Here is a 27,961-nt window from a genome sequence, read left to right on the forward strand (position 1 = left end):
TTCCCTAGCGTGTAGGCAGATGGGCTCAGGACCAGTGGGTTTATGCTCCCCTGTCAGGAGATGGAGATGGAGCAAGCTGCCGTAACAGTATATATAGCCCTCCCATGACCCCAGCCTGCCAGTATTCGCCATCTCCAGCAGATGGTGGATGTGCATCTCCCTATGGGGATTGCTTTGAGCTTTTTGAAAGGGGAAATTTGAAATTCTAAATTCAGGAAAAGAAAGCCCCGTTCTCCTGAGGTGATACCTAGAGGTTCCTCCCCCAGTTGAGAATTCTTGAGATGATTTCCGTGGTCCCTCAGAGATGTGTCTTGGTCCGCAGCTGGGTTTTTCCCCATGTAGACTTAGCTGTTAGTTCAGCTGAAAGGCAGCGGCTGCAGGAGGCTGAGCACAGTGGTTATGGCAGATGCTCTCCCCCTCGCAGCCAGAGACCGTCTCTGTACTCAGCTGGTAAGCACTGAGCTCGGGTAAGGTTTAAAAAAAAGAAAGTTTTACCTGAATCAGAGACAGTTAGATGTGCTTTCTTCTAGACGCTTATTTTTTCAGCGCATTTTATTTTTGAGTGCAAGCCGTTCCAATAGACGTTTACCACGGTGATGGCGCCGGTAAGCAAGAAGCCAAAGCATTTTCCTATTTGTGTTGCCTGTCATATTAGGGCTTCTGAGCCTGATCTGGCTCCTAACCTGTGACAGCGCTGCTCAGACGCTGAGGGAGAGTTGTTTTCCTCGGTTTTTGCTAAGCCTGGTTCTTTCCATTCGATGATGGGTTGGTCACGGCCTTCAATGGGGGGATGCCAGATCTTGGTTCTCCCTTGATTAGCTCCTCCACTGTCGAGGGCAGTTCTGTGAGACCAGTTCCAATTCCTTCTGGGCTTGGTCTGGACCCGGCTGCTGTTTCTGGGGTGCAATTTTTTCAAGGCTTATAAGCCTTTCTTCAGGCGCAGTTCCGGTTTCCCCCATTTCTGTCTGGTCAGACCCTCAGTCAGTGGCACCTCCCTCTTCCGGACCTTTGCTTAAGCGCAGGGGCTTGCTTCAGCTCCCTGTGGATGTTCCCGACAGGAATCCGGATGCCTTTGATGATGAGGTTGATCCTGATTCCCTGGAAGATGGGGAAATTCCTCCAGGGTTGGAACCGTATCGAATCATGTTGCGGTTCTTTCATAGAGGTGAACTGCCAGCCCTGATTTCCCAGACCTTGAAACAGCTGGGTGTTCCTGGTTCCGATGTTATGTCAGAGCCGAGGAAAAATCCCATTTTGGTTTCCTTATGTAAAGCCTCTTGTTTTTTCCTGGTGATGGATGCCATCCAGGAATTGATTGATCTGGATGGGGCGCTCCAGAGGCAAATTTTAAAGGGAGTTTGACACTGGAAGGTCTGGATCCAGCTGTAAGAGAGCGTTTGCGTTTTTCCCAAAATGGATGCTCTGGTATGTGCTGTGACTAAGCGGATAACTATCCCCATAGAGGGAGGAGCGGCCTTGAATGATGTACATGATAGGATTGAGGCTATTCTTAAGTAAGCCTTTGAGGCAGTGGTGATGAATTTACAGATTGCCTCCTGTTGTGCCCTAATGGTGAGATCTTGTCTGCTCTCTGAGGAGGTTGATGAGTCTGGAGGGAATTCCAGAGTGCTTATGGAGCCTGCTGCTGCCTTTTTAGCAGACACAGGCTGTGATTTGTTCTGGACCTCGGCCAGAGGAATGGCTTCGGTGATGGCGGCCAGGCATCAACTCTGGTTGCGAAATTAGTCAGCTGACACAACTTCCAAAGCCAGTCTTACCAAGATGCCCTGTAAAGGCATGCTTTTGTTTGGGAGCGAGTTGGAGAAACTGGCCAGTAAGTGGGGCAAGTCTTCGGGGCCTTGGTTGCTGGAGAATAAGAAACGGTTATTCACCCCTTTGGTATGAAGGGTTGTTTCCAGGGTTCTAGGTGTTTTCATCTCTACAGAGGGACGACCTTTCAGCAGACTCAGCCTTTTGGTAGGTCTCGGTCCTTTCGTCCCTGTCAGCCTAAGAAAGGAGTGGGCTTGGATGGTGGACCTTCCCGAGCTTCCCAATGAAGGTTTGCCAACCCACCTTCTGGAACAGAAAATAGGGGAATGTCTCTCTCTCTTTTATCAGAGGTGGGTCAAGATCACGTTGGACCCGTGGGTCCTGGAGGTGATACGCGAAGTGTATGCACTGGAATTTCACAATTTTCATGGAGTCCCCTTGCCACACCCCACAGAAGAAGCAGGCAGTGAAGTTCATGTTTCAAAGGCTCCTCAGACTGAGGGCTAAGGTTCTGGTGCCCATGTCTCAAGAAAGTATGGGGCGATATTCCATTTATTTTGTTGTGCCCAAGAAGGAGGGCTCCTTTTGTCCCATCTTGGATCTCAAGATGGTCAACAGTCACTTGAAGGTGACTCATTTTTGAATGGAATTCTTACTGTCGGTAATAGCGGTGCAGTTGGGGGAATTTCTGACCTCTTGGATCTTGTTGGAGGCTTGCCTTCATATTCCCATCTGATTAGAACACAAACATTTTCTATGCCTTGTGTTGTTGGGGCGCCATTATCAGTTTTGGGTACTGCCTTTTGGTCTAGCCACTGCTCCCAGAACATTTTCCAAGACTATGGTGGTGGTAGCAGCGGCTTTGCAAAAAATAAATAATCCTGGTTCACATGTATTTGGACGACTGGCTGATTCAAGCCAAGTCTCAGAAAGAGAGCCGCCTGGTGACATACAAGGTGATCTCCTTATTGCAGGAACTCGGTTGGGTGGTGAACCCTGACCAAGAGCAATCTTTAACCATCCCAGTCATTGGAGTGTATGGGGTTGGACATGGGACAGAACAGAGTTTTCCTATCGGAAGTTCTGATTCAGATTGATGTCGCAAGTGCATCAATTGATGAACACCTTATGCCTGATGATGTGGTCCTACCTACAGGTACTCTACTTTATGGCAGCTACCCTGAAAGTGGTGGTGTGGGCAAGGACGCATATGCATCCTCTTCAGTGCTCTCTGCTATCTCATTGGAACCTGCAGTCTCAGGATTATGTAGTTCAGCTCCACTTGTTGATGGAAATCTGCTCCCGCCTCCAGTGGTGGTTGCAGGAGAATCTTCTGAGACAGGGATTTCCCTTGTCCTCGCCAGCCTGATTGGTACTCAGGACAGATGCGAGTCTTCATGGTTGGAGGGGCTCATTGTCTGGATTTAACGGCCCAAGGACACTGGAATCCCTAAGAGGAGCAAATTCTTTTGTCATAGCAATATAAAAATAATAGTAGCTGCCCCTTATTTTTGAGATCGTGATAAGTGAGCACTACCCTTGTTTGAAAGTGTAAAATAAAATTCTCATGCTCATGAGCTATATTTGTACCATCAAACAACACTAATTGTGGAACATACAAGATTATTGCATATGCAGAACCCATGAGTTAAGGAACTCACATTATTAACTGGAGCATATGCCAACTACATATTGTAATTTAATAAGCCCCTGATGCAGCCCATATTATAGGTGAAACTTGGCCAGAGTCGGGCGATTTGGATTACCCATATTCTTCTGTAATTATTTGTTCTCCCTTATAAACATTTAATCAAGAACTATATCAACTGGTCTACGTTTTCTTATCTGCTACCTGGCTTTCGTAGACAGTCTTCCATATTGTTTCTTGAGACCATGCTTGCAGTTCAGCCACAGGCTGCGGATACAAGCGGTTCACGTGATATTGGACAACGAGATGACGGTGGCCTATATCAATTGCCAGGGAGGAGCCAAGAGCTAGCAGGGGTTGCAGGAAATAGACCAGCTGATGGAATGGGCAGAAGGTCATCTGCAGAAGATCTCGGCCTCTCATATTGCAGGAAAAGACAACATAAGAGCAGATTTCTCAGCAGGGAGAGTCTAGACCCAGAAGAGTGGGTATTGTCAGCCAAGGCATTTCAGCTGATTGTGGATCACTGGGGCCTTCTGATCCTAGACCTGCTGGTGACGTCTCAAAATGTGAAGGTTCCTCACTTCTACAGTCACAGGAGAGATCCGTGGTCCCTGGGAATAGATGCTCTCGTACAGGTCTGACCAGAAGACAGATTGCTTTATGTCTTTCCTCCATGTTCATTTTTGGGCAGGATAATTCGCAAGATCAAAAGCCACAGGGGGCTAATAGTCCTGGTGGTGCCGGACTGGCTCAGGCATCCATGAACATAAGAAATTGCCATGCTGGGTCAGACCAAGGGTCCATCAAGCCCAGCATCCTGTTTCCAACAGAGGCCAAAACCAGGCCACAAGAACCTGGCAATTACTCAAACACTAAGAAGATCCCATGCTACTGATGCAATTAATAGCAGTGGCTATTCCCTAAGTAAACTTGATTAATAGCCATTAATTGACTTCTCCTCCAAGACCATATCCAAACCTTTTTTGAACCCAGCTACACTAACTGCACTAACCACATCCTCTGGCAACAAATTCCAGAGCTTTATTGTGCGTTGAGTGAAAAAGAATTTCCTCCGATTAGTCTTAAATGTGCTACTTGCTAACTTCATGGAATGCCCCCTAGTCCTTCTATTATTCAAAAGTGTAAATAATCGATTCACATCTACTCATTCAAGACCTCTCATGATCTTAAAGACCTCTATCATAACCCCCCTCAGCCGTCTCTTCTCCAAGCTGAACAGCCCTAACCTCTTCAGCCTTTCCTCATAGGGGAGCTGTTCCATCCCCTTTATCACTTTGATTGCCCTTCTCTGTACCCTTTCCATCGTAACTATATCTTTTTTGAGATGGGCGACCAGAATTGTACACAGTATTCAAGGTGCGATCTCACCATGGAGCGATATAGAGGCATTATGACATTTTCCTTTTTATTCACCATTCCTTTCCTAATAATTCCTAAGATTCTGTTTGCTTTTTTGACTGCTGCAGCACACTGAGCCGACGATTTTAAAGTATTATCCACTATGATGCCTAGATCTTTTTCCTGGGTGGTAGCTTCTAATATGGAACCTAACATCGTGTAACTACAGCAATGGCATATTTTTCCCTATATGCAACACCTTACACTTGTCCACATTAAATTTCATCTGCCATTTGGATGCCCAATTTTCCACTCTTGCAAGGTCCTCCTGTAATGTATCACAATCCGCTTGTGATTTAACTACTCTGAATAATTTTGTATCATCCGCAAATTTGATAACCTCACTCGTCTTGTTCCTTTCCAGATCATTTATATATATATATTTTGAAAAGCACTGGTCTAAGTACAGATCCCTGAGGCACTCAATTGATTATCCTTGTCCACTGAGAAAATTGACCATTTAATCCTACTTTCTGTTTCCCGTCTTTTAACCAGTTTGTAATCCATGAAAGGACATCGCCTCCTATCCCATGACTTTTTAGTTTTCTTAGAAGCCTCTCATGAGGGAATTTGTCACACACCTTCTGAAAATCCAAATACACTACATCTACCGGTTCACCTTTATCCACATGTTTATTAACCCCTTCAAAAAAATGAAGCAGATTTTTTTAGGTAAGACTTCCAGTGGGTAAATCCATGTTGACTATGTTCCATTAAACCATGTCTTTTTATATGCTCTACAATTTTGATCTTGAGAATAGTTTCCACTATTTTTTCCTGGCACTGAAGTCAGGCTCACTGGTCTATAGTTACCAGGATCGCCCCTGGAGCCTTTTATAAATATTAGGGTGGAATTGCGACGACTCCTAGTGGAGCCCCTTTGTCTTCAGCTGCACATGGATCTGCTTCTGTAGGGAATGGTTCTTCACGAGGATCCGACTTGATTCTGTCTTATGGTTTGGCCCTTGAGAGGGCTGGCCTGTAAAAGCATGGCTATTCCTCTGCGGTGATTGCCACTTTACTCCGAGCTCGCACGTTCTGCACTTCCTTGGATTATGTTCAGGTTTGGAGAGTTTTTGTGGCCTAGTGTGAGGAGCAGGGTGTTCTTCCTCGTTCAGTTAAGATCCTTCTCATTCTGGATTTTTTGCAGGATGGATTGAATAAAGACTTGGTCCTTAATTCCTTGAAGGGGCAGGTTGCGGCTCTTGCCTGTTTCCTTGTTGTCTCATCCTGATGTGGCCTGTTTTTTGAAAGGAGTAAAGCATCTTAAGCCTCCCTTGAGGTTACTAGTTCCAATGCAGAATTTTAATTTGGTGCTAGACCTTTTGGCGGGCCCTACGTTCCAACCACTGTGTAGCCTTTCCTTATGGTTGTTGACTTTGAAGACTGTGTTCTTGGTGATTATATGTTCTGCACGTCGGATTTCTAAGCTGCAGGCTTTGTCTTGCCTGGAGCCGTTCCTTCGAATGACTCCGGGGGCGTTACAGCTGTGTACTGTTCCATCTTTCTTGCCCAAGGGAGACTTGGACTTTCATTTGAATCTGTCCATCTCCTTGCCATCTCTGGATAAGGTCAGGGATGCAGAGGAGTTTCGCCTTTTGCACTCCTTGGATGTTAAGTGTCTTTTTGTGTGGTATCTGGAGGTCTCTGAGTCTTTTCGAAAGATGGATTGCCTGTTTGTTCTCCATGGCGGGAGTAAGCAAGGTGCTCTGTCTTCGCGGGCTACCATAGCTTTTTGGTTTAAGGAGGTGGTCACACCGTGTATGTGGATGCTGGAAAGCCATTGCCTACTCAGGTTAGGGCTCATTCCACTAGGGCTCAGGCAGTGTCATGGGTGGAAGTTAGTCTGTTGTCTCTCATTGATATCTGCCGAGCTGCGACATGGTCCTTCTTGCACACTTTTTCCAGGTTTTATTGTCTGGATGTGGAGGCCTGGGAGGATGCAGCCTTTGCACTTGCAGTGTTGACTGGACCATGGGCAGCCTCCAGCCCTGTTGGGGAGTAGCTTTGGTAATGTCATTGGTCCTGAGTCCTTCTGTCTACGCTCTAGGAAATGGAGAAATGACTTAACTGATAAAAATTTGTTTTCCTTAGTGTAGACAAATGGACTCAGCTTCCCGCCCTCGGCTGCCGCATGAGTGTGTCAGTAGTCGTCTTGTGGAGCTCTGCATCCCAAGGGATTACTGGTAAGTGTTCATCCAGTCCCTAGCTTGGGGTACCTAGAATATTATGGGGCAGATTTTAAAAAAGTACGCCAGATTTTAAAAGATACGTGCTTAGCCGCGCATATCTTTTAAAATCCGGGTTGGCGCACGCAAGGCTGCACAAAATTGGCAGCCTGCGCGTGCCTCGGAGGGAACTTCCTTTCCGGCGCCCCCCGGCCCTAACTAATTCCCCCCACCTTTATTTCAAAAGTTACGCCTGCCCGAGGCAGGTGTAACTTGCACACACTGACGCGCCATGTTCCGGTCCGGAGCCTGCGTCCTCGCCCCTGGGCCGGAACCACGCCACCCGGAATGTCCTCCGATGATGCGCCGGCCGCGACATGCCCCCGACTCACCCCCCCAGGAAAGCCCCGGGACTTACGTGTGTCCCGGGACTTGCATGCGCTGCCGAGCCTCTGCAACATAGGCTCAGCACGTGCAGGGGGTGGAAGGGGCAGCTTTTTGGGGGTTACGCGCGTATCCCTTTGAAAATCTGCCCCACTGTGAGTTCAGTGTTTATGGTTTGGTTGAGTACAGTTCTGTTTTAATCAAGTTTTTTGCTAGTCTGTCCACAGTTGCTTTTGAAGAGAATACTGGCAGGCTGGGGTCACTGCAGGGTTATATATACTGTGACGTCAGCTTGTTTCCGTGTCCATCTGCTAGCAGATGAGCATAAACCTACTGGTCCTGAGTCCATCTGTCTACACTAAGGAAAACAAAATTATCAGGTAAGTAATTTCTTCATTAAATAATACGTAATGATTTGGAAGTCAAATATTTGCATTTAGGATAAATTAGTAATGCAAACTATCCATTGTTACTGAGTTTTGGTAAGAGAGCCCTCCCTTCTAAATGCTAATAAATAACATGATTTATTTCCTTCCTTCCTTCTTTCCAAACAGGTGGGCCTGCAGTGCTCCCTGCATAGCTTGCTTGCTAGACTCATTTTTTTATTTAGATTCTCACAGGAGTGGCAGATTCCTGGAGAGAGAACTATCCTGCCATATTAACTTCCCTTAACTGATGGCCTTCATCAGATTGTCTTATTTAACAGACTTTCTATCTTCATCTCAGCAATTCAAAACTTCATTTCAGTTTTGCTCAAAAACCTTGACCCGAGGACTGCCAATACAGGTTAGATAGGCTTGTTTCAGGAATTTGGAAGATGTTTTTAACTTTTTCTTTTTAAACTATTTTTGAGTTGATTCCCCAACGTAAAAGCATCCGGAAGGGGTTTTCCTTTTATTTGCTTTCAAGAAAAAGTGTCACTGAGCAAAATTTAATGTCAAGAGGCATGTTTTTCTTGTAAACAAAGAAGTTCCACGCAGAGCTAATATCTTATAGGCCGCCTTCCATTTGGAAAGTTGGCTTAAAAGCAAGGTTTAAAAAAAAATTATCATGTTTTTTATGGTCCCGCTTAAACAATGCTTGCCTGCAATGTTGCCTGCCTGCTTTTCCACCAGGATATGCACAAACGATCCCGGAATATAACTCTGGCCAGAATAGATTGAAATGAAAAGGAGTTAATTTCCACAGCTAATTCAAAACGAGAACAGTATGTGTTATCCCCTTTTCGATGAAGGCCTGGAATGTAAAGGTAGCACTAAGACCCAGGGCTACAACTCTCCCTTTTAGTTCATTAGCCCCAGTGGGGCCCGAGTTCTTTCTGGCAGGGGAGGATTTAACTTCCAAGCCACATAGAGGAACATGTCTCTTCCTCTCTTCCTCCCACTGATATATACTCATGGTTGGATGATCTGGATTTAGGTCCCTAGCTTGGGGTACCTAGAATATTATGGGGCAGATTTTAAAAAATCTTGGACACTGTGATAGGCGTTCCAACATAAAAACTTACTTTAACAAAAAAATCCCTTAAAAAGCAATCGGCAGACAGTTTCCAATTTATCGTCACAACAATCAAAGTGTATTTTTTGTCTTAGGCTTGCTCCTCTGAAAGAATTTCTCTTAGATAGCCGGCGCTAGGGAAAAATGGGTCCCTAGTGATAAGTACTGGGTTCTCCTGTCTTGCACTGGTGTTTCCAGGGACTTCTCAAGTATGGTCCTTAAACAGAATACACAATGTTCTTCTCAACCTCTCCTCCTGGACAGGAATGGTCCCCTAAAAATCCCCCCCCCCCCAAACAAAATATAGGAGCCAAAAGCTTAGTAAAAATCCTCTCTGCTGCCCTTTCATTTCTTAGGATGTGAGCCACAATCTTCTTCAGCTCTCAACGCAGTAAAAGAAAACATTCTCCGAAAGACTGCTCCTCCACCAAGACCAATCCTGCCAGACCAGGAATCTTTTACCCCTTCCTCTCTGATACCATGCTGTGAGGCCTGGATTTGAGAGCTACTCCCAAACAATCCTTCCACACCAGATTCCACATCGAAAATGCCACACCTGCTCCCTTCTCTGCCTGCATTTAAGCATATTGGATGACCAATCCCAATAGACCTTGTAGGGAAGGTGCTGGGAAAGAACGGTTTACCCCCCCACTCCTAAATCCTATCTTAAAGCCTGAGCTAAGGTCAAACCAGAACAAAAGGACCTAGGGGATCCCTATGAATGCACTTTATTTCTTCCTGCAATCCTATTTTATAGGGTTGGTTGTGTCGCCTTGTGTGGTGGTTTTTTTTTTTTGTTTGTTTGGTTCATCCTGAGTTCTGTTTCTTTTTGTTATCAGCGTTTGCCCCGTCTTCCAGTGTCCCGTGTGCCAGGAGGAGCACTTTGATAGGAAAGGCTTACTGGATCACTGCAACCACCTACATTCCACTCAGGTTGTCTCAAAGGTAAGTTATGGACACGTTTCCCTCCCCCCCCCCCCCCCCCCCCCCCTTTTTAAGTTGCTTTTTTGTAGATGTCAGGTAAGTTTATTCATTAACAGATGCTTTCTTGATGTTGAGAAAATAAGATAGCTAGCAATTTTAATGTTAAATTAAGGTTTTAGAGAAAACAAGTCTAGAATTGCGTGGCAGCTTTAAACGAACGTGTTTTACGGAAAACCCTACCCCCTTCCTGTGGCTTTCTCTCTGCCCCCTTTTGCTCTTGCAGATCGCATCACATCCACTCCACTCCTCTTTCCTGCATTCTGTCCCTCTTCCTCTCCCCCGCCACCTCATTCTTTTGCACCCATCTCGTACCATCTCCTCTCCCACCACGCTCCCTCTCCATCTCCTCTCCCAGCATTTAAAAAAAAAAGAGGGTGGGCAAAATCAAGGCTAAAGATCTTTTAAGGTTAGACTGCGAGGCTCTGAAATTGGGCCGCAAGAATGGCCGGAGGATACGGGAAAGCAGGGCCGCGTCACCAGTTCGGGCCTACATGGTGAAAGCTGCATATGAGGGCTGTTGTGGCTGGGAGTTGAGCTGTGTCGACAGCAGAGGAGACTTGCTGCCTCTGGTGATTGTTTAGAGGGGGGCCCTCGGCACAGCTGTATGCAGGTTTTGGGCTCTAGAGACCACATTTATTGCCTGAGGGTTCTGAAAGGAGTCTGGATGTGTTGGTGAGTGGCAGGAAGACCCGCAGCAGTGCCACATCGCCTGTTCGATCCACGCAGTGAGAAGCATAAGAGCAGCGCTGCAGTCGGCCATCACCGCCGCCCCCATCACTTAATAATAGGGGTTTTTTTTGTATATGCTGCTAATCCCCCGCCTGTGATGTCACGCAAGAACAGATGGACAAACCAAAAATGTAAGTGTGTTTGATAAAAATTGTGGAAGCGCCCTTTCAAGCCCACAGTATTATGAGGTCTAGCAGTTTGTTTGGCTTGCTGTAACTGATTAATTGTGATTAGAATGATGCCAAAGATTGCCTAGCCTCCAATGTATGTGTCTGTCTTTTCTTCTGTTTCTCTTTCTATTTCCTTTGATTATACTGCAGTTAAAGCAAGTTTCTTCAGGAAAAACAATATGGTGATTCCAGTATTTTATGGGAAGAGTTGTTACTGGATAGTTTTCCAGTTAGATAACATTTTCATAACATTTTCTATTTCGTAGAGTTTTTTTCCCAAAAAGGCAAGATAAACATGTTTATCTTTTGTAAAATCGGTATTTGAAAATTGCAGGGTCAGGTTGATTGGGGGAGGGTATTATAAAATACATGGGGATTTCTCTGGTGCTTCACATCAGGTGTAAAAGTACCTGCATTCCCCAGCTGGCCACAGATTTTTAAAGGGAAACTCCACAAGGGGTTTCCCCACTGAAAATGTGATATGTGCCTGTTGGGTACAAGCAAAATGCAAAATTTCCTAGTGTGTAGACAGATGGACTCAGGACCAATGGGTTTATCTCCCCTGCCAGGAGATAGAGACTGAGCAAGCTGACGTCACAGTATATATAGCCCTGCAGTGACCCCAGCCTGCCAATATTCTCCGTCTCCAGCAGATGGTGGACTTGCATCTCCCTGTGGGGATTGCTTCAAGCTTTTTGGAAAGAGATATTTGAAATTCTAAATTAAGGAAAAGAAAGCCCTGCTCTCCTGCGGTGATACCTAAAGGTCCCTCCCCCAGTTGAGAATTCCAGTGCTGATTTTCATGGTTCCTCAGAGGTGTGCTTTCGTCTGGTAGCTGGGTTTCCTGGCATGTATTTAGCTGTTAGTTCAGCATAAAGGCAGCAGGTGCATGAGGCCAAGCGCGGCGGTGATCTCTCCCGCAGCTGGAGACAGTCTCTGTACTCAGCCGGTAAGCACTGAGCTCAGGTAAGGTTTTAATAAAAAAAAAAAAAAAAAAGAGAGAAGTTTTACCTTTTGAATCAGAGACGGAGGGAATTCAGGACTTCCTCTGGTCTCTGTGCTTGTTGTGCCAAACCGATGATTGTTCCCACTCCCATTTCGGTTGGGGAATTGGGAAGCCTGGTAAGTTGAGCAACCCCCTGGTGGGCTAGTATTCTCAGTCTCCATTAGATGATGGATGTGCATCTCCCTACTAGGGATTGCTTTAATGTTTTGAAAGAGTGAAGAAGAGCAAAATTAATTCACCCAGCACTCCTGAGGTGATACCATTTGGTCTCTGCCTCAGTTGAGAATTCCTGAAGTGATTTCCATGGTCCTTCACGTGAGTGCCTTCGTCCAGTAGCTACTTTATCAACCAGCTTAAAAAAAAACCAAAAAACAAAAAAAAAACAGCTGAAAGGCAAGTGGGTGCAGGAAGCCGAGCGTGGTGGTGAAGTTTTATGCCCTCTCCCTCCACAGCCGGAGACTGACCTTGTACTCAGCCGGGATGGGGTGAGCTCAGGGAAAAAAAAACAAAAAAATGAAAAGGACGAAGAGGAGGGGAGTTAAGTAGGAATCCCCCGTCCCCCCTTTCCAGGTCTCCGTGCTTGGTGCACAATGAGATGGCTGTTCTCGCCTCTGGTGGCATGCTGGGGATGGAGGCAGGCTGAGCAGCCTTTGTGGCTAAACCCCTCTCCAAGGGTCTGCTGGTTCACTGCGTGGTAGGCCGTGTGGTGTTTCCATGCTAGTGCACCCAACTGTGCGTCCTGATGTGCGTTTTGGTCGGGTGCCTGGCTAGGCACATAGAGACGCCTACCAGGGCATCCATTGGGCACGCTTGCACACTCATTATCTGAGCGTCCTGAGGGAGCTCAGGTTGGGCACTTATAAAGGCACATTGTTGTCAGGCACCTGTTAGGTGTGTTGGCAGACTTTGCTGCCCATAGGGAAGAAACCCAATGCTTATCATATTCTGGTATCTTAACCTGGTGTTCCCTTGAATTTGTGTCCGTGCTGTTGAAGGCTCAGGGAGAATTACTTCTTTCTGATTTTGCTAAGCCTGGTGCGGGAATGGAAAAAGAGCTGCCTGAAGGGTTGCCTGATTTTGGAGCTCCCCTACCTGTTTTCTCAGTGGGGGAAGGTAGTTCAGCAGGCACAGGTCAGTTGCCCCCTGGTTTTGGCATGGATCCTTCTGCCTTTTCTTGGGTAGAATTTTTTTTCAAGGACTGTACTCCTTCCTTCAGGCATAGGTCCCGGCCCCGGCTGATCTTTTCAACTCAGGATCGCAAGCGGTGAAATCCTGCATGCCTGGTGCTGCGGGTAAGCTTTGGGGGGGGGGGGGGAGGGTACGCCTGGAACTGGCCTTCCAGATAGGGACCCAGATGACATGGATGATGAGACCGATCCTCCGGGATTTGAACCGTATAGAACTATTTTGAAGTTCTTTTATAGACATGAGTTACTGGCTTTGATTTCCCAGACATTTAAGATGCTGGGAGTACCCGGGGCTGAATCCATGTCTGAGCCAAAGAAGGATCCTATTTTGATTTCCTTGCTTAAAGCTTCATGCTTCTTCCATATTATGGAGGCCATTCAAGAATTAATTGATCTTGAATGGGGTGCCCGAGAAGCTAATTTAATTTCAAAGGGGGATGAGTCTTGGAAGGACTGTACCCCTTGGATCCAGCTGTGAGGGAGCTATTACATTTTCCGAAGGTGGATGCGCTTGTGTATGCTGATACCAAGCGGACGACTATTCCTATAGAAGGGTGAGTGGCCTTGAAGGATGTCTGACAATGCAACGACAGTGACTTACATCAATCGGCAGGGAGGAACCAAGAACCAGCAAGTGTTGCAGGAAATAGACCAACTTATGGAATAGGTGGAAGTGCATCTTTGGGAGATCTCCGCCTCGCACATTGCAGGAAAAGACAATGTAAGAGCAGATTTTCTCAGCAGAGTCTGGATCCAGGAGAATGGGAATTATTAAATGAGGCATTTCAGCTAATTGTGACCTGCTGGCGACTTCTCACAATGCGAAGGTTCCTTGATTCTTCAGTCACAGGAGAGACCCAAAGTTCTTAGGTATTGATGCTCTAGTGCAGGAGTGGCCGGAGGCCTTACTGCTATATGCCTTTTCCCCGTGGCCCATGCTGGGCAGAATGGTTCAAAGGATCGAGAGTCACAAGGGATGGTGCTTCTGGTTGCACCAGACTGTCCCAGGAGACCATGGTATGCAGATATGCAAAGACTTCTGGTGGACTCTCCCCTCCAGTTTCCAGTGCACAGAAATCCGCTATGGCAGGATCTGTTCTTCATGAAGATCTGAATTGATTTTGTTTTGCAGTATGGCCTTTAAGAGGGCTTGGTTGCTGGAGTGTGGGTATTCTGCTGCGGTGAATGCCACCTTGCTACGAGTGAGAAAGATCTCCACTTCCTTAGCCTATGTGCGGGTTTGGCGAGGGTTTGAGGATTAGTGTAAAGATTGAGGGGTTCTTCCTCGTTCGGTTAAGATCCCACTCATTTTGGAATTTTTGCAGGATGGATTGAGTAAAGGGTTGAACCTTAATTCCTTAAAGGTACAGGTGGCGGCTCTTGCCTGTTTCCTAATCAGGTGAATGGTGGGTCATTGTTAGCTCATCCAGATGTGGTCTGTTTCTTGAAAGGAGTGAAGCATCTTCATCCTCCCTTGCAGTGACTGGTGCCCTTGTGGAGTCTTAATCTAGTTTTGGATTTTTTAGCAGGTCCTAATTTTCAACTGATGCATAACCTTTTTCTGAGGTTACTGACTTTTGAAACTGTGTTTCTTAGGCCAATTTATTCTGCTCGTCTAATATCTAAGCTACAGGCCTTTTCTTGCCGGGAGACATTTCTACAAGTAACTCCAGACATGATACTTCTGCATACCGTTCCTTCCTTTTTGCCAAAAGTAGTCTTGGATTTTCTCTTGAATGAGTTTATTTCCTTGCCTTCTCAGAACAGGGCAAAAAATGAAGAGGAATATCGCCTGTTACGGCGTTTGGATGTCAAAAGGCATATCTTGAGGTATTTGGAGGTTTCTGAACTTCTCAGAAAGACGGAATGGCTGTTTATTTAAGGTGAGAGTAAGCAGGGTGAGCCAGCGTCGCAGGCTACAGTAGCCCACTGGATTAAGGAGGTAGGCACGACTGTGTATGTAGATGCTGAGCAGCCATTGCCTAGTCAAGTTAGGGCTCAGACAGAGTCTTAGGCAGAAGTTAGATTGTTGTCTCCCATCGACATTTGCTGAGCTATGACGTGGTCCTCCTTACACATCAGTGTTTCTGCCTGTTACTGATTTTAGATGAATTGATGTTTTAAGAATTTTAAGCCATATGTGAGTTAAATATTTTTTTCAATCACTTTATATTGTATTTTATTAATTATTGTGTTTTGTATTCGGAATTGTATTGTAAACCAACATGAAGTCAACACATGTTGGTGTATAAATAATGCCTAGAAATGTATTTATTTATTTATTTTATTTATCACCTGGATGTTCAGGCCCGGGAGGACACTGCCTTTCCAAGTGCAGTTTTGTCTGGACTGTGGGCAGCCTCCCACCCTGTTTTGGAGGAGCTTTGGTACATCCCCCTGGTTTTGGATTCACCTATCTGTACACTAAGAGAGGAGAAATTACTACTTTCCTGATGATTTCCTTTTCCTTAGTACAGACAGGTGAATCCAGCTTCCCACCCTTGGCTGCCGAATGGTTGTGCTTTGGTCCTCCTGCGTGGCTGTGTGTTCCAGGGTGTACTGGTAAGTGTCACTCCAGTCCCTAGATTAATGTTCTTACATTCTTTATCTGAGCTCGGGGTTTTCCTGTTTGCTGCGTGCAGCAATGGTTATCCTGTTAATAATCAAGTTTTGCTAAGGTAGCTTGTTCACAGTTGGCTCTTGCAGAGAATACTGGCGGGCTGATGTCACTGCAGGGATGTCAGCTTTGCTCTGTCTCCATCTGCTAGTAGAAGGGCATAACCCACTGGTTTTGGATTCACCTGTCTGTACTAAAGAAAAGGAAATTATCAAGTAAGTAATAATTTCTCCTTTTGTATTCTATCTACAAAAATATGCATCCTACAACTTGCATGAAGTATATTAGCCAGTATGTAACAGTGCAAAGGAGCACTGAAGCAGTGGTTCCCAAACCCAGCTAGTTGGGTTTTCAGGACATCCACAATGAATATGCATGAGATAAAGTATTGTCTTCCTTTGTTGAATGATAATTGCATGAAAAGCAGTGCATGTGCAGTCATGAATGAAAGAGCAACAGATGCTTAGCACAGCAAAAAACAGAAAATCATAAAGTTTAGGAGGAAAATAAATTAGTTCTAGCATTGAACAAAATTATGAATCTGGAAGCCCAGGAATTAAATTAATGTTGCAGTCAAGGGCAGTTTAAGAAAATCCCCTCTGCGCTTAAACTAATTGGCAAGCCTTTAGATTTCTCTGCACCTGTTATGTTACTGTTCCCCTTCAGAAGCTCTCTTGCTCTCTGAGTGCCTGATCACCTGTCTGGCATCCATTCCAAAAGTGGTTGCATATCTACCTTATAAATGGGCTCTGACCGGCCCGCAAATGTGCAGTAGAGAGCAGCTCTACCGCGCATGTGCGGGCGAGCATGTCGGTCAGAGTCGTGCGTGCCTGGAAAAAAAAATGGTGGCGGCCGCAAAGCAGAAGTGGGAGAAGCAGGAGCGACGGCAGCCGTGATGATGAGCAGGAGCGGGAGGAGAAGCAGCGGCGCCGCGCGCAGGAGGGACACCCCCCGAGATCTGCCGGCAGGAGCGGGAGGAGAAGTAGCAGCGCCGCGCGCGCGGGAGGGACACCCCCCGAGATCTGCCGGTCGTGGATGATCTTAAAGGGGAGGGGATTGAGAGAGGGAGGGGAAGGTGAGAGAGAGAGAGGGAGGGGAAGGTGAGAGAGAGAGAGGGAGGGGAAGGTGAGAGAGAGAGAGGGGAGGGAGGTGTGAGAGGGGGGGAGGGAGGTGAGAGAGAGAGAGGGAGGTGTGAGAGAGAGAGAGGGGAGAGGGAGGGAAGGTGAGGGAGGGAAGGGGAGAGGAGAGGGAGAGGGAGGGGGAAGGTGAGAGAGAGGGAAGTGAGAGGGAGGGGGGAGAGTGTGAAGGAGGAGGGAGAATGAGGGGAGGGAGTGGGAAGGAAACGGACCGAGCCCGTTGTTACGGGCTTAACGGCTAGTATGTTTATAAACTACTAAATTGTAAATCCTTTTAGAACTTTTGGTGGAAAAAGACTGTAAAAGTTAGTGTAATTGCAATGTGTTAAGTTTATTGATATTTTGTGATGTGTATTTGTTTATGATTTTATTGTATATTGATTATGGTGGTATTTTTATTGTTACCTGCTGGCAGCATAAGTTTTGGCTCCAGTGAGCTGAAAATTTAATTATATAAGTAAAATAAATATTATTATAGATTTTGCTTCTGAGTAAATTACAATTTATATACATTGATTCTCACTACCTGCAATTGTCATTTTGTTTCAATGATTCATTTAGGTCTGTCCTATTTGTGTTACATTGCCTTGGGGTGATCCTACTTTTATTAGTAGCAATATAGTTGACCATCTGAATGCAAGGCACCAGTTTGACTATGGAGAATATGTGGTAAATATATTTTTCTTTCCCTTTCATTTTCAAAGTGTGGGATGTCTCTAGGTAGCACAAAACAGTGGATACTAGCCCATGGACACTTCATCTAAGTTTGTAGGGGAAATAAGCAAAGTGGTGTGCTGGCTATGTGCAGGTTGCATGTATATTCTGGAACCTTCCTTCACTGAGTGCCACAAAAACAAGGCTTCAGGTGTGATCTGTCCCTCATCCTGTAAATTGTTTCCCTCATATTTCCGGAGGGACAGCATCATTCTGTCCGGCTGCACATTGATGAATTGACAGACACATCACACATTGGCCTTCTACTATGGAGAGTATAGTTTTACCATAAACAATTGGCACATTGCTGTAGCTGTTAATAGTACAGGATGTTGTGCCTTTTTGAAATGGAGGTAGAGAGGACGCTAGGCCATGGTATTGCTTATCACTTATAGGGGACACTTTTCCAAAGCTATTTACCCATGAAAATGGCTACTGACGTGGGTAAATGGGTATCTAAAAATTGCCCACCCTGAATGCTATTCTACAGTGTGCATTTTTACCTGCAGTCTTGTGGGGGCATTCTCAGGGTGGGGTTAGGCAAGGGGAGACGACAATGGGCAGAAAAAGGAGGCGCAAATCTGTGCAGGTACCTTTTTTTTTTTTTTTCTTTCTTCAGCAGTTTTTAAAATTTGATGCAGAATCTGCGGATAAAAATACCCTGAAGGAGGCAATTTTCAAAGCGTGTGGGTTCTTTCACCTTGTGGGTTTTGCACCAGTATTCAAAAGAAACGTAAGGGTCTGCTTTCCCTTTTGAAAATTTTTCCTCTAAGGAAAAAATACCCGTGGAGATTTCTGCCTTCTTTTTCTGCGGGTATGTTTTACAGACAAGGATTGCCTCCAGGAACGTGTGGGTGAGTGTACACATGTTGTGGAACAGCAAGCATGCTTTTATCCACCTACAGGAAGAGCCATTTTCAGACAGCATAATTACCCAAGTAAATGTGCCATATGCTAACTCCATGAAGTTAGCATATGGCACATTTAAAACTAATCGGAGAAAGTTCTTTTTCACTCAGCGCACAATTAAACTCTGGAATTTGTTGCCAGAGGATGTGGTTAATGCAGTTAGTGTAGCTGTGTTTAAAAAAGGATTGGATAAGTTCTTGGAGGAGAAGTCCATTACCTGCTATTAATTAAGTTGACTTAGATGATAACCACCGCTCTGACTAGCAACAGTAGCATGGAATAGACTTAGTTTTTGGGTACTTGCCAGGTTCTTATGGCCTGGATTGGCCTCTGTTGGAAACAGGATGCTGGGCTTGATGGACCCTTGGTCTGACCCAGTATGGCATGTTCTTATGGGTCATTTTATAAAATTGTCTGCCAATATGCAAGTAAAAGAACATACACAGGGCTTTGTTACCCACAGTTTGAGGCGTTCTTGTGACTGGGTCTGGTATAGGATTTGAAATTATATGCACGCTCTTACTTTTTTTTTTTTCAAAACTGTGTTTGTAATTTATCCTAAAAAAAAAATGTGCACATAGTGTAATTGTCTGTGGGTAGTTTTGGTGGGATAATTTCCGAAGAAAAAATAGGCACATACTGGCCCTTTGAATACCGGTATAATGTTTGTGGGTAAATGTAGCTGCAGACATTATACACTAATGTGGGCAGTTACAAAATTATCTCCTTAATGTCCTGAATCAATACATCGTGGTTTGACATTCATGCTGGAATGAGCATGAGAGGTGCCCTGGGTTGCCAGGTTTGCCTTCAACAGCAAGTCATTATCAGTGAACTATGCAGCTATAGCTATCTTACATTGCTAACAAATATAAGAATTATACAGTATAGTGTTTAGCTCAAGTTTGAATGAACTGTGGGAACTGAAAGATATATAAAGGAACTTAATGATGCCCTTATTTTAATTTAATAATTTATTTATTTATTTAGTTAGTGCTTTTTTTATACCGACATTCATGATACCGATCATATCATATCGGTTTACAAGAAACAATGGGGGCAATAACGTTAACAAACAAACAAAGCGAAAAGTTACAATAAAACAGGGGCACTCGAACTGGGAGGAGGAAGAGCCAGAGGCATGAGTAACTCAGAACTAAATAATATCAGGTCATATACTCAGGACTAAATAATATCATATATATATATATATATATATATATATAAATAATATCGTATACTCAGGACTAAATAATATCAGGTCATATAGCTCAGAATTAAATAATATCAGGTCATATACCATGTCAGAGTTGGGGTACATTGACTAGAGGATCTTGGCGTGTTACTGTAGTTGGGGAGGTCGTGGATCAGGGAAGGCTTGTAGAAATAGCCAAGTCTTAAGTTTCTTTCTGAATGTCAGTTTGCAGGGTTCTTGTCTAAGGGCAGAGGGCATTGCGTTCCAGATGACTGGCGCCACTGTCGAGAAGGCTCGATCTTTAGTGGATGAGAGGTGTGTGGATTTGGCTGGGGGAGATTGTAGCGAGCCCTTGTAGGCTTCTCTGATGGGTCTGGAAGAGATGTGCAGTGTGAGTGGGTAGTGTATATCGATGGGTATCTTGTTGTAAATAGCTTTGTGGATGATGGTGAGACACTTGTGTAGGATTCTAAAGTTTACGTGTAATACAAAGGAACAAGGTAATGCTGTGACAAGCTGCAGAGCAGGGTGAGTTTGAAGAGCTGAATGTTATATGCACTCTTTCTCATCTTTTAATCTAATATCTTGTCTGTAGAATCTTTCTCTGGATGAAGACACCCAGTACCAAGTTGCCCTGGTGGAATCCTATCAAGTGAACTTCTGAATACCACAGTTCCATTACATTGATTTAATTGTCATCTATAAAGGGAAAGCTACATCAGCCCGCTTATTAAAATGAAATATGAGAATAACGACAAAGGGGGCATAGGATATTCACATCCCCCTCTTTACATTTTATGGGGGTATGTCAGAAAGAAATAAAGTTTGCAAAGTTGTTGTACACGCTGAATGTGAACTAGTTTCCCTAGCTTATTCAAGAATAAAAAATGACAGTGTCTGTCAAAGGTCCCATCTCACAGCACTGGCCCAGGATGGTGGGGAAAGGCTCCAGCCAAACACTGAAAAGGAAATCATTTTATTTCAAGCAAATTTCATAATTGCTATATAGTAGTTTAGAATGTATCTTGTGATAGGATATCAGCATTTTGCCTTTTATTCTTCTAACACACTAGCAGTGGGGCACGATCCACTAGCAATATAACTCTGCAATGTTTTACTACTTAACCGCACACTTTTTGTAAAAGAGTCTCTGATCTGCTCATTCTACAAATTCCTTGCATGGTGTTTTTTTCTTTAATGGCAGTTACAAGCTTCTTTTTCCTTTTTCTGAGGAAGTGGACGGGGAAGAGGGGGGGGGGGGGGGCGTGCTGTCACAGAATCAATTCCATCTTCATTTTGCACTCTTCTTTATTCCATTGTGGCTGAGTTCCAGTACAGCATAGTGCTAGATATACTAAAAGGTTCCCCTCTTTTGTATCCATGGGGAAAACTCCTTAGCTACCCAAGGTATCCCATCTGAGCAGGAAATGGAACAATTTTAAGAAATGTAAAATTTGCTTAAGTAATGCAAAAATACTCCCGTGCATAGTTTTTAGTGGTAACATCCAGCTGCAAATCTGTAGGGTATTTTGTTTGCAGAGTGCACTGTGGGGATTTCTTTCTAGCCATTGTAATACTGCAGATTGTAAGTGTGCTTACTGAAATTTAGTGTCAGCTTCAATACAGTACTGGTCAACTTAGCAGCACGACTACTTTATGCCTGCATCACGGAGAGGGGAACTACCTCATAAAAAGTGAGGAGGCAATGCCCCGCCTTTCTATTTTGAAGGGTACCTTTTCAATTTTAAAGTGACACACTTTTATTGCTTGCATTTGGGCTTGCACAATAATAACTTTTATAATAGCTATAAATACATTTTTAAAAGGTTTGTTTTTACACCTATTGAATTTTAGTTTTGCAATACTTTGTTAAGCACTGTAGATTGTGTAGGTGGTCCATATCAGCATTTTCTAAACGGCTCAGAAATGTATTTAAAAATAAAAACTTTAAAATGCAACATTTTGTATAAGGGGACACTTCATTATAAAGTTGGGTTTTAAGCCAGGTGTGGCCAGCTCCAGTCCTCAAGAACCACAAACAGGTCTGGTTTTCCACATAGTCACAATGACTATGCATGAGATAGATTTGCATGCATTGCCTCCATTGTATACAAATCTATCTCTTGCATATTCATTGTGGATATCCTGAAAAAACCAAGCCTGTTTGTGGGTCTCAAGGACCCTAGTTGGCCACCTCTGTTCTAAGCTTTATAGTAAACCAGAACATTTAATTTTCAGCAGATGATTACTCCATGGTCAAAAATATAGTGCAGTATTCCAGTGCTTCTCAACTCAGTCCTTGGGGCACACCTAGCTAGTCAGGTTTTCAGGATATCCACAATGAATATGCATGTGAAAGATTTGCATGTACTACCTCCATTGTATACAAATCTCTCACATGCATGTCCATTTTGTATATCCTGAAAACCTGACTGGCTAGGTATACCCTGAGGACTGGGTTGAGAAGCACTGTAGTATACCATATAAAATACATGATTTATAGCAGTGTATCATTCTCTTGTGTCTCATATTTGGCTACAGGGTATATGTTAGTAATCGCATATTTTGAAGTATATTATTTCACTGATAAGATTGTGTTTGTGTATTATGTTCACATTATGCTGTATTTAATAAAATTAGATTAATTTCACATGTGTTGAATCCATTGATTTTTAAGTATTATAAAAGAATAAGGAAAGGTGGCTAACTTCAGTCCTTGAAAGCCACAATCAGGTCTGGTTTTCAGGATAGCCACAATGAATATCAATGAGAGAGATTAGCATGCACTGCCTCCATTGTGTGCAAATCTATTTCATGCATATTCTTTTTTTTTTTTTAATCTGCTTTTTGGTTCTCGAGGGCCGGAGTTTGCCACCCCTAGAATAAGGATTTAAAGTCATTTTAACTTATATTTTCTCTTCAAAACCACTTGTATAGGTTCTTTTTGCAAGGAGGATTCTTTGTTAAAGCTAAATTCTGGAGCATGCCTTTTTTAATATACTGTTACGAGCCTAATAATTGCTTTACAAAGTGTTTTATAAGTGAAAATATTAGAGACAAATAAGCTGGAAAATTATCATCCTGTACCTTATGGGAGTAAATTAGTAACATTGCTCATAGAAAAAGTCAGCAAATATGCACATAAGTTGCACTGATTTTCAAAGAAAGTTTATGCACATTTACTGCTTTGAAAATTATCCCATCAAATTTACCTGAACGAGTAACACTTGCTAAATTGTCTGCAGAAATTTTCAAGAAAATGTACCTGCACACATGCACATAAGTCCGCACCCCAGGAACTCCTCCTCTCAGGCCAGGTAAACTTAGGCACAAATATCACATATGCAAGTAAACTTTAGGCACCTATCGAGCAAGCAATTTTGTAAAAAGCCATTTATGTACATAAAACAACTGTTTTACTTTGACAATTACTCTGAGTAATTCTTTATCCGCAGAAATTGCCATTTAGGAAATTGTGTGACTGATATGCTTGTAAATTAAATATGTATACAAATTGTGGCAACTGGGCTTGGTTGGGACGCATGCATATACTTTTTGATTTCAAAAAAGGTTTGCATGTAACTTCTCTCAGCAAAACTTATATGCCCCAAATTGCAACTGTATTTGGGTGCATGTAATTTTTCAGGATAACTTTTAAAGCGGACGTTCCTAGCGTATAGACAGTTGGACTCAGGACCAGTGAGTTAAGCTCCCCTGCCAGCAGATGGAGATGGAGCAAACTGACGTCACAGTATATATACTCCTGCAGTGATCCAAGTCTGTATTCTCCATCTCCAGTAGATGGTGGATGTGCATCTCCCTATGGGGATTGCTTTGAGCTATTTGGAAAGAACTTTTGAAATTTGACTTAAGGAAAAGAAAGTCTAGCTCTCCTGTGGTGAAACCGAAAGGTCCCTCCCCCAATTAAGAATTCCTTAGGTGATTTCCGTGGTCCCTCAGAGGTTTGCCTTGGTCCAATAGTTGAGTTTCCCGTTGTGGATTTAGCCACTTATTCAGCTGAAGACTAAGTGCGGTGATGAAGGCAGATGCCCCCTCCCGCAGCCGGAGACAGTCTCTGTAATCAGCTGGTAAGTGCTGAGGTCAAGGGTAAAAAAAAAAAGTTAACATTTTACCTTCAGATACAGAGACAATTAGAGAGGTTTTTAGGGCTTTCTCTGGTATCTGTGCTCGTCACACTATCCCGATGTTTGTTCTCACTCCCATTGGGTTGGGAACTGGGCAGGGCTAGGCCCCGCAGTTAAACTCTGTGCTTGCACACCTTGTGGTAGGCTGCAGCGGAGTTTTCACAGGCCGTCAGTGTGCACAGTGTGTTGGCTCTGCGGCACTCAGTTTTGGGCACCTTTTGCATGCACAAGTTTTGCATTGTTTCGAACGCTTTGCTTGGCATACAAGTTGTGCGTGTGCCTTGCCGCACTTACCTCTCCTGCACTTAATTTTTGTGCGCATAAATTTTTGAGCATCAGCCATTCAGATGCATGTTTACTGTCATGATCGCACCAGTAAACAAGAAGCCTAAGTGCCTTTCTCTTTGTGTTGCCTGTCATATTAGGGCTTCTGAGCCTGACTTTCCTTCTAACGTGTCAGCGCTGTTTGGACATTCATGGTGAGTTGTCTTCCTTGGATTTTGCTGAACTTGGCTCCTCCCATTCTGATGATTTGTTGGTTACGGCCTTGGCTGGAGGGGATGCCAGACCTTGGTTCTTGTTTGACTGACTGCTCTGCTGGAGAGGGTAATTCTGTGGGTCCCGCTCCAGTTCCTTCTGGACTTGGTTTGACCCGGCTGCCTTTTCTTGGGTTGAATTTTTTTCAAAGCTTACAAGATTTTCTTCAGGCACAGTCTTCCACTTTGCCCAATCCTGTCCAGTCAGACCCTCAGCTGGTTGCTCCTCCCTCTTCCAGTCCTATGCCAAAGTGACTGGGCTCGCCTCGGCTCTCTGTTGATATTCCCAACAGGAACCTGGATGGCACTGATGATGAGGCAGATCCTGATTCCCCGGAAGATGGGGAAATCCCTCCGGGTCTAGAACCGTTGTGGTTCTTTCATAGAGAAGAACCACAATGGTTCTTCCGGACCTGATTTCTTGACTTTGAAGAAGCTGGGTGTTCCTGATGCGAATGCCATGTCAGAGCCGAAGAAGGAATCCCATTTTAGTTTCCTTGCATAAAGCCTTTTGGTTTTTTCCCTGTAATAGACGCCATTCAGAAAGTGATTGATCTTGAATGGTACGCCTCAGAGGCAAAATCTTAAAGGGGGTCGGACGTTGAAAGGTCTGAACAGCCTGGATCCAGTTGTGCGAGAGCTTTTACGTTTTCCCAAAGTGGATGCACTGGTACATGCCATCTCTAAGCGGATGACTATCCCCCATGGAGGGAGGAGTGGCCTTGAAGGTTGTGCATGATAGGCAGATTGAGGATATCCTTAAGCAAGCCTTTGAGGCAGTGGCGATGACTTTACATATTGCTTCCTGTTGCTCCCTAGTGGTGCGATCTTATCTACGTCTCTCTCAGGAGGTTGATGATTCTGGAGGAAATTCCAGAGTGTTTAGGGAATCCGCAGCCACCTTTTTAGCAGCTGTGGGCTGCGATTTGGTCTGTACCTCGGCCAGAGGAGTGGCTTCCGTAATGGCGGCCAGCTGTCAACTTTAGTTGTGAAATTGGTCAGCTGATGCAGCCTCCAAAGCTAATCTTACAAAGATGTCCTTTAAAGGCTCGCTCTTGTTTGGGAATGAGTTGGAGAAACTAGCCAGTAAGTGGGGCAAATCGCCACATCCTCAGTTGCCGGAGGATAAGAAGAAATTGCAGCACCTCTTTGGTAGGAGGGGTTGTCTCCAGGGTTCCAGGCAGTTTCGTCCCTATAGAGGGTCGATCTTTCAGAGGACTCAGTCGTTTCGTCCCAGACAGCCCAAGAGAAGAAGCAGTTTCGGGTGGTGGACCTTCCCAATCTTCCTAATGAAGGCTTGCCACTCCACCTTCGGGAATAAGAGTTAGGGGGGACACCTCTCTTTTATCAGATGTAGGTCAAAATCACATCGGATCAGTGGGTCCTGGAGGTGATACGAGAAGGTTATGTGCTAGAATTATGCAGTGTTCTTTGGGTCGTGTTCATGGTGTCTCCTTGCCACTCCCCGCAAAAGAAGCAGAGAGTGGACTCTACGCTTCAAAGGATCCTCAGGATGAGGGCGATGGTTTCGGTGCCCACGTCTCAAAGTATGGGGTGATATTCCATTAATTTTGTTGTGCCCAAGAAGGAGGGTTCCTTTCATACCATCCTTTATCTCAAAAGGGTCAACCATCATTTGAAGGTGACCCATTTTCACATGGACAAGTGCAAGGTGTTACATATAGGGAAAAATAACCCTTGCTGTAGTTACACGATGTTAGGTTCCATATTAGGAGCTACCACCCAGGAAAAAGATCTAGGCATCATAGTGGATAATACTTCAAAATCGTCGGCTCAGTGTGCTGCAGCAGTCAAAAAAGCAAATAGAATGTTAAGAATTATTAGGAAGGGAATGGTTAATAGAACGGAAAATGTCATAATGCCTCTGTATCGCTCCCTGGTGAGACTGCACCTTGAATACTGTGTACAATTCTGGTCGCCGCATCTCAAAAAAGATATAGTTGCGATGGAGAAGGTACAGAGAAGGGCAACCAAAATGATAAAGGGGATGGAACAGCTCCCCTATGAGGAAAAGGCTGAAGAGGTTAGGGCTTTTCAGCTTGGAGAAGAGACGGCTGGGGGGGGATATAATAGAGGTCTTTAAGATCATGAGAGGTCTTGAATGAGTAGATGTGACTCGGTTATTTACACTTTTGAATAATAGAAGGACTAGGGGGCATTCCATGAAGTTAGCAAGTAGCAGGCATCAGAGCTCCTTGGCGTTCACGGAGGCTGCCGGCACAGTTGAAAGCTCCTTCCCAGTCTCTGTGGGAACGTCAGCCATTTTAGCCTCCTTTGCTGCATCAGCGGAAAAGCAGGGAGAAGAGGGTTCCCTTCCCCCTCCCCCCGCTGTTTCTAGCCAAGACCTGTAGAGATCTGGGGGGCCTGGGAACCTCTGTCTGAGTAGGAGGAGAACCTGCTGGGTCAGGATCCTGAAGGTGCAGATGATTTTTCCCCTCAATTTGTGCTCCTTCTCCATAAGATGTATCTCACCAGGAAGGCCATGGGGTGCAGCCTTTCCTGTCTTGGGGAGGCACAGGATCCATGTTCCATTAAGCTCAAGTGGTCATGTGTGAGGGGGGTCTTCCAGGATTCGGAGAATCCTAGGTCAAGCTTCCTGGTTTGTGGATACGAACAAGTCCTCGAGAGATTCAGATGATGGAGAGCCTCTGGAGGAGGACCTTCCACGGGGGCATTCTTTCTCAGACCATCCGGATTCAGATGAGCAATGGGGACAAGCCCCAATAGTGGAAGACAACAATCCTAAGGTGGTTTGCCTTTTCCACAAGAAGAATTATGGTCTCTGATTCCTTTTGTCCTTAAAGAGCTGGGAATCAAGGATCCGCAAGACGACTCTGATCATAAAGAAGTGGACCCAGTCATGAAGGGCTTGAGAAGTCTGGCAAAAGTCTTCCCGTTTCTTAAGTCAATGAAGAAACATGGGAGACTATGGATAAGCTGTATCTGTTACCAGAGGTTACTTTGGATTTGTTGCGGCTTCTGAAAGTGGATGCCTCGGTGTTGGAGCTTACAAAGAAGACGGCTATTCCTGTGGCTGATTCTGCTGCACTTAAGTATATACAAAGAAAACTGGAGGGTTAACTCAAGAAGACTTTTGAGGTCTCTGCCCCAGGCATTCGTACTGTGGTGTGTGGCAGCTTTACATTTTGGGCTTGTTTGCGCTGGGTGCAGCAGCTACAGTCCGAGAAGGCAGTTTCATCTTCAGAGGCCAAGCAGCTGGAAGCTGTGGTGGCCTATGGAGCTGATGTCTTATATGATCTCATATGGACATCCTCCAGGACTATGGTGTCTGCAGTCTCTGCCAGGCGACTCCTTTGGTTAAGGAACTGGTCAGTAGATTTGTGGTCTAAGTCTTAATTAGGAATGTTATCTTTAAAGGGAGGCTCCTTTTTTGGAGAAACCTTAGAGAAGCTGGTGAAGCTTTTGGGCAAGCACAAAGGTTACAAGATACCAGAGGATAAGTTGAGGGTCAGCAAGGGTTCCTTCTCCTTACAAACTCACTTTCAGATGAATCTGTGTTTTTGGCAAAATAGAGCTTCAGGAAGAGCTCAGAGACAAGGCTCTGGTAGGCAACAGTTCTGAAATCAGGCCTTTCGAGGCCAGACCTCCAAATAGAGATGGCTCCAGGCAGGGGGTGCATGATCTAAGGCCGCTCAATTGAGGAGTGGGCCAAAATCACTATGGATCAATGGGTCCTAAATCAGATAAGAAAAGGTTACTCTT

At 44.7% G+C, this 27,961-nt stretch overlaps 1 protein-coding gene across 2 annotated transcripts in view; it reads left to right on the forward strand.

Annotated features, from left to right (window-relative positions):
• RNF138 (ring finger protein 138) overlaps positions 1-22,186 on the forward strand; it is a 42,173-nt gene extending 19,987 nt beyond the window's left edge. For both annotated transcript variants that reach the window (XM_029591193.1, XM_029591195.1), the window contains exons 4-6: positions 9,729-9,834; positions 17,280-17,387; positions 20,132-22,186. In XM_029591193.1, the coding sequence (XP_029447053.1) occupies positions 9,729-9,834; positions 17,280-17,387; positions 20,132-20,200 (283 nt within the window). In that variant the 3' untranslated portion in view covers positions 20,201-22,186. The remainder of the gene's footprint in view (positions 1-9,728; positions 9,835-17,279; positions 17,388-20,131) is intronic.
• The last annotated feature ends 5,775 nt before the right edge of the window (positions 22,187-27,961 follow it).

The sequence above is a fragment of the Rhinatrema bivittatum genome, chromosome 2 (assembly GCF_901001135.1).
Source record: "Rhinatrema bivittatum chromosome 2, aRhiBiv1.1, whole genome shotgun sequence".
Taxonomy (NCBI): domain Eukaryota; kingdom Metazoa; phylum Chordata; class Amphibia; order Gymnophiona; family Rhinatrematidae; genus Rhinatrema; species Rhinatrema bivittatum.